The 12,862-nt window shown below is 31.2% G+C and overlaps 1 protein-coding gene across 1 annotated transcript in view; it reads right to left on the reverse strand.

Annotated features, from left to right (window-relative positions):
• The window catches only part of LOC106469343 (UPF0687 protein C20orf27 homolog), a 19,446-nt gene extending 7,105 nt beyond the window's left edge, over nt 1–12,341 (reverse strand). Inside the window, exons 1-3 of the mRNA XM_022397841.1 lie at nt 12,142–12,341; nt 9,591–9,600; nt 6,773–6,914 (exon numbers count right to left, since the gene is read on the reverse strand). Of these exons, the coding sequence (XP_022253549.1) occupies nt 6,773–6,914; nt 9,591–9,600; nt 12,142–12,341 (352 nt within the window). The remainder of the gene's footprint in view (nt 1–6,772; nt 6,915–9,590; nt 9,601–12,141) is intronic.
• Between the last annotated feature and the right edge of the window lie 521 nt (nt 12,342–12,862).

Here is a 12,862-nt window from a genome sequence, read left to right on the forward strand (position 1 = left end):
ACGAGTGTTGCCTTCGGTTAGCATCTTCAAAGCATCAATATCAATTCCAACATGTTGGCCCCTACCATCAAAGTTTTTAAGGCTAAAGTAGCCTAATGAAATTTGCTGAACCATCGTTGACACTTACGAACGTTCAAAACATTTCCATAAACTTCTTTCATATTATTTGTGGCTACAGAGGCATTGTTTCCCTTCTTGTATTCAAACAGCATTACATGTCAATTGTGTGTCTTGTCGTGAGACATCACTATATGGGATTAGAGTATACTAAACTTTACATATTATATAGGCTACACTAACGTGACATTTAGGTGGTTCGTTTAACTATTATACATGATGTACATTTTTTGGGAGATGCAACATTACTTTCTTGACAACCTAATACAGACCTAAGTACCTTATAAATGAATCAAACTAAGTATATAGATCAGACCTAAGTACCTTATAAATGAATCAAACTAACTATATAGATCAGACCTAAGTAACTTATCAATGAATCAAACTAATAATATGGATCAGACCTGAGTAATTTATAAATTAATCAAACTAACTATATAGATCAGACCTAAGTAACTTATCAATTAATCAAACTAACTATATAGATCAGACCTAAGTAATTTATAAATTAATCAAACTAACTATATAGATCAGACCTAAGTAACTTATCAATGAATCAAACTAACTATATAGATCACACCTAAGTAACTTATAAAGTCATCACACTAACTATATAGATCAGACCTAAGTAATTTATAAAGTAATCAAACTAACTATATAGATCAGACCTAAGTAACTTATCAATTAATCACACTAACTATACAGATCAGACCTAAGTAACTTGTAAAGTAATCAAACTGTTCAAGAGTACAGAATGTCACAATAAGTACAGAAAAGAAATAAAATCTACATACATTACTAAGAAAAACAATGCCCTATTGGATGCACAACAGAAAATATGGGTTGCCCATATGACCATTTACAGGCAAGCCAAGAATACATTGATATTTGGATGTTTTCTCCCACCAATTTTCAAGTTATCAAAGGATGTGGACACAGTTGTTAGAAGTACCTTTCTTTAGATTCATGTGACAATTGCCACCACTCACCAATTATACCCCTTCTGTTGAGTGATTATTATTGAAGCTATTCTAGTAGAGTAATATGACTATTATTTAGAATACATCAAGAATTATTGTTTGAAAAAGTTCCAAAGATCAAGCCTCTGATATTAAATTAAATATCCTGGATTGGATATAATTTAATACATCATCTGTCACTAAAGAAATGTTGAGAAGATAAAAACAAGAGATACTTATTTTTGATAGTAATTAAATCTTAGATCACTAAAAACTGTCAAATTTGAACTTGTTGTTTAAGACTCATGACATATGGGTACTTATATTTGAATAAATTACATGCATTGATATTTTTAGTGTTATGTATTTGATTTTACTGTTAGTTGCAGCCATTTTATCAGTCTTCATCATGCAAGTGAAATGAAAAAGGATCCAGTAAAGGTTGAAACTGTGCAATAAAAATACAAATTAACAGTGAATGTCCATGTTTAGTTTCCAACCACAGCTCTGATAAAAGGATCAAATATTGCAATAAAAATCAAAATTTAACATAGTGAATGTCCATGTAATTTATTTAAACAAACTTTGACCAACTTGTTTAAAATCAAGCGGTGCACTTTAGTTAAACCGTCATTACCTATCAAACATACTGTTGGTGTGAAAGTGCTTTGTAGTCACTATGAGAAAAACCTATACACTAGATAGGTGAAGTGAAGAAAAAGTGTCATTGGCCACTATTCAGTTCTTCACATTAAATAGCCACAGGTGGAGGAAAACTGACAAGTTCTAGGTCATCCTAAACAGGTTCAGCAGCTGCAGGAGGAAGAATAGCAACACCAGAAGGTAGGGTGGACCCTGACATCCAGGGGTCCTCACAAACTAAATTGATTGTAAGAGGTATAAATTGTAAAGAATTACGAAAATGAAATAGTCAATATAATGTAAATTTAAGTATGCGAGTAGTGAAATAATCATATATATAAGATGTTATGTGTAGAAGCAAACAAGATTTTTAACCTAATTATCAATTTACCCCTAAGATGAACTAGAGGTAAATTGAAAATAACAGACAATTGTTAAGCCTAATCACATTGTGCAGGAAAATGTATTTCACTAAGCTCAAAGTTAAAATCCCTAACCTCACAATAATACATAGAGTATCGGGAGAAGTCTGTGTGTACCCTAGCTCCAGGGGGTCCACACAAACAAAGTTAATATGAAGAAGTATAACAGACAAATAATAACAAAAATGAAATGGATGTTATATTGTAAAATTAAGTAAGTGTGTATTGACAATAACTTATGTATGAGATGTGATGTTTTGAAGAATAAACAATAAAGTTACAATATATCAGTAAGGTGAATTACATGTAATCCTCAAATAACAAAGACCCATGTTAAATTTAATGTAATATTATGGGACAAAGGATACAACTAAGCTCTAATTTCAAACCTGAACTTGAATATGAGTATGACCAATCTAACTAAACTTATGTGACTGAACCCAAATAACTACAAGTAATAATATTGGCAATAAAAATATTCAAAAACCATAACAGTATAACGACTTATCTTTTCCAAGCTGGTGGACCATATATCAAAATGTGTGGGCCCCCGACCTCGAGTCCAAGCCCGACAAAGGTCAGCTCATTGGACAATCAATCTCCCGACAAAGTAAAGCCGATAATTCCCAAGACGAGGACCACACCCTGAAACCCATGGAAATGTGCTGACAGAAGATATAACCCCAAAATTGTAACTTAGAATTTTGAATTCATAACACAAAATGAATAACCAAACACAACCATGTTGTCAGAAAGAAATAAAAAGTAGAAATAAAAAAGTAGAAAAAACATTCGTAAAGAAGTATTAATTTCCATAACTGGGTAGAAATATAAAATAACTCCCCCTTGGAATAAGTTACAAGTATTATTATTGTATAATAAATAATAAATTTTTTGAGAGAAATTAATACAAAGATATTGAAAAAAAAACCCACTTGAAGAGAACACAAACTAAACACTGAAACACGAGCACTGCCAAACGAGAAGTGGTAGTTAGGTAGAATAGCACAGAGGGATTCATGTGTCACGTGGGTGTGTGGCACTACTATCGGTGGAGGTTTTTCGCACAATAATTTGCATGTGAATTGAGGAGTGTGAGAGCAAAAGGCTTGTGGCATGCAAAAAATTTTTGCAAACAGAGGGCAGATTGAATGAAAATAGCTATGAATGTGAGAAGAAGTAAGTTACCTTATTGGAAGTATCTAATAAAATGAAATAAAGCATTATAAATATCATTAAACAGTGCTGTAATAAATAAATGGTTGCTTAATTTTATGCAGACAAGTCCTCCTAAAAATTCATAATTGAAAAATAAAAAATTGCCATTGGGATAACAGAATCAAATATCTTTTGTGTTTGTGGATTATGAAAATATAATAAACAAGTGTAAGAAAGTTTGAAACAAGGATGTCAAGAATGACCTTATGCTAGCATTAACCCTCTCACTATGGGTTCAGTCAATGTGAACAAGTTCATAACCCAAAAGTAGTCATCAGAATTTTTCATACTATAACATTCAATATGTTCTGTATATCTTCACAAAATCTGGTAAGTTTCCAGTAAACGTAACAAGTCTTTTGTATACACAAAATCAGATTGAGTATTTTTACTAAACATGTGTCTGTGAATATGTGGAGTCAGAGTATTGACTGCTCCAGGTGCAAAATGATTTTCATGTAAGGTGAAAGATACTTTTCTTCATCTAAAAATTGTCAAGTTGAATTTGTGTAATCTGTAAGACCTCCTAAATAAATATCAAATTTTTTTTTCAGTAAAACTTTATATTTCATTTGTTATTTTCTCTATACTAACTCTCTATGCACTTGGTTGATTTGACTGACTTTGTAACCACCATAAAAAGTACGAAATAAATCTAAATTACACTTTTTCTTTCTAGAATGATTACAAATTTTAACCAGATACTACAATTGTTTATCCTAGATAGCTTAAAGCTCTTGTAACAATATATATCTGTTTATACTTAATTTACTGTTCTTTTGCCCTTTGACCCATGTCTAACTAATAATCCCACCACACAAGTTGTAAATTACTAAGTGAACGTGTAACTCACATTACCATATCAAATTAGATAAGGCAGGAGCTGCTTGCTAGCATATCCTATGAAGAGTTTTTTATCTTACCTAACCTAACAAGTTTCTAATTTTTACATATTAGTTACTTTTATAATAATAAATAAAGAATATACATGAAAAACAAGAAATATGTTACATATTACCTGTGATCTCTTTTTATGCTGTTTGTTTCCAATGAAACTTAAGCCTATTTTTTATTTATACTGATGGTACTAGTCTACTAAATTATTATTTATTTAAATAATGTACCTAATAACACAGAATAATAACATGCACAAAGCAAACACTGTCATATAACTATCATAATTTTTTTTGGCTTTCTAACTTATATCTTTTAAATCTTAGCTTCTTATCCATCTTGAGACTGCAAGGGAAAATTTCAAAAAGAAGATGAAATAAACAATACTCTGTACTGAAAAGAATGTGATATCCAATTTAATAGATTAAAACATTGGCTTTCTATTATTTATAAATAATACAGTGTAAAACGTTCATAAGTACTACTGTCAATTTGTGAAAGAGAAGATGTGACAGGTGGGCGTGGTAAGCGGGTCTGATTTTCTAGTTTATGACTCTGTAGACAAATATGATTGAAAGCTATAAAATTATGCTTTCCCTTAGTAATATCTATATTATAATGAGTAACTTGCATTAAAACCCATATTTCTCAGAAGGGTGGTAATTAAATTAGAAAAGAGGGAAGACCTAAAGAACATATGTCATACTAGGAGAGATTGAGGATTTTATAAAATATTTCCTTATAAAATATTAAGAACTTAAAACTTATATTAAAATCAGGTTATTAACTAAGTTTTGATGCAAAGTTTATTCATATACAATGATAATAAAGTAATTTAATTAACTTTAGAATGTAACTCTCTATAAGGTTGTGACATGCCCACTTTGACCTACCTGTAGTGGGGGCTAAACTTAAAAACTACTGTCCCATAGTACTATAGATGTTGCATTCTTGAGTTTTTAGGTTTTATTTATAAGTGCATTGGAGTTTATGAATTGTAGGTTTCTGTGGTTAGTTTTTGGACACCTAAAGTTTCTTTCCTCTTATAGTTTTAAAAATACACTTTTCAATCAATTTTAGTTATTGTCTATATCATTTATATAAAATATGATACTTGCTACTTCAGTATATGAATGCTAAATTTTAATCACATCATTTCTTTGAGTTTAAAATGGAAACTTTTTGACAGTGTTTTCAATTCTTTTCTTATTTGCTTGTTGAACTTTGTGCAAAGCTACTAAAGAACTATCAGCACTAGTCATCCATAATGTTGAAGTGAAAGGCTAGAGGAAATGCAGCTAGTAAACATCACCCACTGCCCACTAGTCATCCCTAATGTTGAAGTGAAAGGCTAGAAGAAATGCAGCTAGTAAACACCACCCACTGTCCACAAAAGTTACAGGTTGAAATAACAAAAGATGAAAAAATTAAATTATGAAAATTATAGGCATCATTCTGTAAGCTCTACTACTTAATATGTCAAAATGCACACTGTAGATTCGATTAGAATTTATTATTTAAACCATTTGAAGCTTTGTATTGTCAGTTACAGTTTGTGTTTTAGTGAACACTTCTGAAAAAGCTGTAATGCAAAACATTGAGTGTCCAATCAAAGATAAATAACAAATTTGGTGTTATAAAGTTATTTATTTCTAGTATTAAAATTAAGACATACCTATAGAAAAATATCATAAATATTGCAAAGCCATCACAAAGGTAGTCAACATGTGAAATTGTTCTGTGTTGTACACATGCCATTATGTAGAATCTCCACCAGGAGATAACAAGCCGCAGCTGCTGATTGGTTTCGACGTAGATTTTTTTTTAACTCATTTCCAAAAATCAAACAAACCCTTTACATAAAAGAGACTTACCACCCAACTGAGAAGTACAAGCGTAGTGTTTCCAATTAGAGCCACAAAAAGCTCTAAGTTCTAAAAAACACACTTGGTGAAAACATTTTGTTCAAGACCACAGTCCAGAACTACTCAACAGCCTGTGAAAACAGTAAAGTCTAAAGCAATGGGCCAGGAATCATCAACACCATGCTACAATTCTCTATCATTAACCTAGCTGTGCTAATGACAGTTGCCACAGCTAGAAATTACAGTTCTAACCTGGTTAAGATAGATCTGTTTTGTGATCTAAACAATTATGTTTCATATTATAATTTCTACAAGAAGAAGAAAAAAAAAACATTAAGTTTTGGAAATTGCATGAAAACTAGCTGGCCTTAGAACACTTAAATCAGTGATTCTGAACGTGGGTTGCATGCCCCACATGGGGGCAATTCGAATATATTGGGAGAACTTTGAAAATGCTACAATAAGAAAAATTTTACATTATTATACCTTTTCAACACCAAATCTGTTTTTAGATTAAGGGGGCATTAAATTTTTTGAGGTGTTAAGGTGGGGCATGGAGCAAAAAAGGTTAAGAACCACTGACTTAAATGATACAAATGTGTAGATATAACCGAACTTTACCCCAGGAAAAAAAGTTTTTTTTTATTCAACTAACCTGGTCCTTCATGTTCTCCTTCTACAGGACAGAGGTCAGTGACCCTTAAGTTTAAGTTCGGAGGATTCTGATTCCTTACAGCCAGTAATCCGGCTGTCTCCCAGCTATGGAACACAAAAGACACCTCATATCTATGATGAATCTGAAAGTGAAAAGAAAATTCACACAGTAAGAATAAGCTAGTTTTCAATCATTTTATGCATAATGAGTTTTCAAAATGTTTTATATTGATTTGAATTTTTTAATTCAATGATCTCCTGCTGAAAATTTGGAACAGAACAAGACATATATACTACATTTCTCAGTATTTATTTAAATTATCAATATATATATATATATATTAAAATTTTAACTTCTTAAAATTTCAAAGTTCCTTGGTATTTTCCTTTAATCTCATACCACTACATGTGTTCATAAGCTATTTACTGGAAACGAAGACAGAATACTGTAGCAAAGGAAATTAAATAAACATATAAAGAAAAGAGTACTGCAGCACAGAAAAATAACCATGTACAAAAATGAATACTGTAGTAAGGAAAATTACATAATCAGATAAAGATTACTGTAGCAAGGGGAATAAAATAATCAGAAAAAAACATTACAGCACAGGAAATCAAATAATCATGTATAGAAAATAATACTATAGTATAAAAATTATCTCTCTTGCAAGGGGTAAGTCAAAGTCCACATGTCATGACCTTTTACAATTACATTCAAAGTTTAATCAAACTACTTTATTACCAATGTATATAAAAGATATGACATTAAAACATAATTTATAGGTCACATTTTAAACATTACACAAGGTTTAACTTTTTAATTTTAAAAATACACATATAATTATATGTTAAACTTCACTTTCTGTATTGCATCACACTTCTTCATTCCAAACTTCCTATATTTTCTGCTGTCCCTATAAGGCATTGCAACTTTCCATGGAATTTCTCACCGATACTGTACATATTCTTGAACTAAACTGTCAGCTTGTACTGAGAACGCTTTTTGCTTTATGAAGATATAAGATTGTAGAAGATTTTAAACAGAATGGTTACACCTCTTCCTTCATCAAGAACTCCCTGAAGAAGACCACATCAGAAAGAAAAGATCAGAAGAACACTACCACTACTATCATTTACCTCCCCTATCTGCAAAAATTCAGTGAAAAACTCAAACACATAGCCAAGAAATTCAGCACAGAAGTCTGGTGGAAATCCTACAAGACATTAAGTTCCATTCTGGTAAAAAACAAACAGCAGGCTAATAATGAGAAATACAAAAATGTCATTTATGAAATTCCATGTTCCTGCAACGTAACATACATTGGAGAAATGGGAGAAGAATCACAACAAGAATAAAAAAACGTAAAGACAGTACAAGACTCGTGAAAACACAAAATTCAGCCATTGCAGAACATGCCATGTCAACTGGACACACAATAAACTGGGAAAAAACTATAATCATCTACACAGACAAATTTTGGAAGACAAGAAAAATTAAAGAATCATTTTATATTAACACAATTAAACCTTCATTAAACATAGATTCCAGATTAGAGGTGAGTAGCCTTTGGTTATCATTGGTTGAATCTACATGAAATCTCTCCTCCAATCAGAAACGGGGATAAACCAATCAATCATAACACATTCTCCACAATCCACCAGAATACTGTAAAGATCGAAAACACCTTATACACATTGACCTGAAGATGAAAGACTTTTGAAACGTCATCCTCTACACTTGTGTTTCTACAACAGGCAGTTGCAATCCATTTTACAAAGTTTCATCTAATTTATTCTTACTGAAACCAGGCAGTTGAAAAAAAATGAGAGAGAGAGAGAGAAGAACCATATTCACATTTCAAATCCATTAACTTCTGGTTAAAGCAAACTACCTAGAGATATCAAAAGTAAAAAAATTACCCAGTAATTTATATAGCTAATTTAATGCACCATTGTAACTGGGTATATGCAAAGTCATAAAACATAAATTTATAATGATTAGAATGCACTGATTCATCATTTGGGAACTCTTGCTGACCACAATATTTTTGGCTTTACTTACAATACTATACCTCTGGAGAAACGCACATATATATATATATATATATATATAGAAAACCCACACTGGAAAAGAGCAATGGCCTGTCTGGAATAGAATAAGTCACAACTCAATCTGAGCAATAAAGAAAGAAAGAAACAGCATAACGTGGACTTTGGTTAGGCCTAAGTCATGATACTGGAAAGGGGTTCTAATTTCAGTTAGGTAGAAGGGATCAGAATTAAACAAATGAAGTATGGTTTACAGAACACACAAGTCATGCTTTGATTATTTAACTGCATTAAGGTTCAAAGAATGTTATTTTGGATGCATTAAGTCCCTAATAATCTAGTTGGAGATAAAGATGGCTATATCACAAACCAGTTAGGTATCTTGGAAACATTAGCTTGTCAAAACATTAACAGATATCACAAGATGATGAAAGAAATAGTAATCAAAATGAAAACAAAAAGTCCAGGAAACTCCCAACAACTAAACAAATAATGCAATGGTTTCAAATGGTAGTTAAGAGGAAACATATTTATATTAGGGTCATATATGTTAAAGGCCAACAACTTTCTGTGAGGCAACTCATAGTTGTGACCTAAAAACAGAAGACAAATCAATGTGGTTCAAGAATTAAGGTGTAAAATGTCTACATAATAATTTATATTAGTTTGACATATATTTCAAACCAGATTCAAATACAGTGCTACAAACAATGTCATAAATAACAAAGTCTTTCATTGAAAACTGAAGGAAATAATGACTTCTAAACAACCATAAAAATCCTGAAAAGAGAAGTAGAAGACCATAATGCACTAATAAAACAAGATAGTTTGGCAATGTTTTTTGAAAAGCACATGATCAACAGAAATGTTCAGAATTTCTCAAATGAATTTGAAACTGGAAAGCCAAAGGTAATGTCAGAATATATATATAATGGACCAAATTTGATCAGCAACTCTTAAGTATTTTAAAGTCATAGAAGTAGCAGCTTTCAACATGGAAAGTACAATCCAACTGATAATAGACAAGAAGAAATTGGAGTCTATCAATGCTGTTTTATCCATTGAGCTATTTAAAAAAACGAACTCAAAGCTAGCCCTTATCATTTAAATATTTATCAAGGCTTACCTTAACCCTCTCACTATTAGTGGGTCAAAGTGTGCATGTCACAGCCTTTTAGAGAGTTACATTTAAAATTCAATTAAATTAGTTTATCAAAGTATACAAATAAACTTGACATCAAAATGTACTTTATAAACCAAGGGTTTTAATACAAGTTTTAAATTCTTAATTTTATAAGGAAATATTTAAATAAATTCTCAATCTCCACAGGTATAAGAATCATGACATTTGTTCTCTGTGTCTCTCCCCTTATTTATTTATTTATTTAGCACCCTTCTCTGAAGTACAAAATTTAACACAAATTATTCATTATCAATATTAATATTACTTAGGCAAAATCTAATTTTTATAGTCCTCAATTTTATTTTTACAGTCATAAACTAGAAAATCAAACCCACTTGCCACAACCTCTAGTCACCTACTCTGTTTCACAATTTGTCAATAATTCTCTTTGACATTTTATATCATTTAAAATAAACAGAAGGGCAAAGTTTTATTCTATTGAATGAAATTTAATGCAATGTTGTCTTTGCTACAGAGTATTGTCAATTTTGTTTGTTTTGAATTTCATGCAAAGTGATACAATGGTTATCTGTGCTAGCCGTTCCTAATTTAGCAGTGCAAGACTAGAGGGAAGGCAGCTAGTCATCACCACCCACCAACAACTCTTGGGCTACTCTTTTACCAACAAATAGTGGAATTGACCATCACATTATAACACTCCATGGCTGAAAGGGCAAGCACGTTTGGTGGGGGATTCAAGCCTGCAACCCTCAAATTGTGAGTCAAGTGCCCTAACCATCTGGCTATGCCGGGACATCAATTTCATCATCAGGTTGATAGTTTATCTCACAGTTTGCAAGTCGAGCAGGTAAGGGAATAATTTTAAGCCCCCCTTGTCTTACTTAGAAAGACAGTTAAATTATTATAGTTATAGGACATTGTTGGTTTTGTGCATGTTATCATTCTGTGCTCTCAGATGCATTATATAAGTATATAAAAATTATTAATATACTAATACCATCATTATTAAAAAGTAGAATTAAGTTCCATCTGCAACCAAAACAAAAAAATGAGGTCAAACTAAGTACTATATTTTTGTTTTCACGTATATTTTTTATTTACTGTTATAAAAGTAACTAAAATGTAAAAATTAGAGATTTGTTAGGTAAGGCTAGATTAAGTAAGATAATAAAAAATGATAATAATAATAATAAAACATCTGCATGAGATATGCTCACAAGGAGCTCATGTTACATTATGTCATTCAATATGGTAATATTAGCTACGCATTCACCAAGTGATTTGCAACTTGTATGGCAGAATCATTAATTAGACACAATTCAAAAGGAAATAAATCAATAAAATTTAGTATAAAATGATGTACAAGTACTGTCACTAGCTTTAAGCTATTTAGGATAAACAATTGTAGTTTTCTGCTACAATCGCAGTCATTTGAGAAAGAAGAAAAAAGTAATTTAGATTTACTTTGTATTTTTTTTATAGTGGTTACAAAGTCAGTCAAATCAGCCGAGTCAGTATAGAGTTATGATAGTGAAAGTAAGAGACCAAATATAAAGTTTTACTGAATAGTCATATTTATTTAGAAGGTTTCAGAGGTTATACATATAAAATTTGAAAATTTTCAGATGAATAAAACTAAATTACACTCAGTGCAGTCAACACTCTAACTTCATATACATTCATGGACAAATATTTGGTAGAAACAGTGAAAAAATCTGATTTTTTGTGTCCAAAAAACGGGTAAAGTTTAGTAAAAGCTTGCCAAATTTCATAAACATATTAAGTACTTTTTTTAATTGCATTATGTATACCAGGGATGGCAAACCTTTTCAGGGCCAAGTGCCAAAATGCATTAAAACAAATCAGAAAACATCCAGCATGCCAGAATCTTTTATTGTATTTTAACTATTACAATTTACATTATTAGTTACTAGTACAATAGCGTATTGGTCAACTGCTTTCTAAGTTAGTGTGAAATTTGCTGTTGAATCTTTGAGGATAATTTTTTAATATTAGGTCTTCAAAGTATTGTAAACAGTACTGCTATCATCTATAAGTCTATTCCTTAAATCAAACTTCACACAGTTTATAGTCAAAAACAAACTTTCACAGGTGTGGGTAGATGAAAAAATTATTAAATCTGCCACAGCAACTTTTTTCAAAGCAGAAAAAGTTACTGGCAAACTATTCCAAGATTAGTAACCTCATCCTCAACTTTTGCATTTGACATAGACACAGCCAAATGTTGATGTTCCATTTCTCCAATGTTCTTCTCAAGCTTCAAGTTCTCTGGCAGTACCGTATCAGGATATTTCAGAAATTTTACCTTATCTTCGAGTTGCCAAAAATCCGAAAATCTTAATGAAAAAGTGGTCATAATCTCTGAGAAAACTTCCAAATTCTGTATTTCTGGTTCCTTATGAATTTTCAGATCATCAAGACGATTTTTCAGTTGAGGAAAATACTTCAGAGTATGGTTGTCCAAACTGCTTTTGTCATGATATAAAAGACTGTTTAGTGTAGGTAGTATTAATTTATTTATTTTATGAGTTAATGTTTTATGACTGTTTAATGTGCTTTTTTATAATAAGAGAGTTAAAAGCAGATGATTGTTGGAAGTTATGTTTATAATTCATTGGTGTTGAGGCCATTGAATGTCGCATGCAATACTGTGACATCGAGAATATAAAGATTTCTAGAAGGTAGGCAGATGATTAAATGATAAACATATAAATAGTGTGAGATGAGGGAAAACAGTAGACAGACAGAGCAAATGAGAGACCAGAGAGTGGGAAGTAGAAGTGTGGCCAAAGAAAAAGTTAGAAAATGAAAGTTAACCATCGTAGGAGTGGATAGCCTAATGGTTGATATGTTAAAGTGAGATTAACAGTTTTCTTA

Source organism: Limulus polyphemus, unplaced genomic scaffold (genome assembly GCF_000517525.1).
Source record: "Limulus polyphemus unplaced genomic scaffold, Limulus_polyphemus-2.1.2 Scaffold3434, whole genome shotgun sequence".
NCBI lineage: Eukaryota > Metazoa > Arthropoda > Merostomata > Xiphosura > Limulidae > Limulus > Limulus polyphemus.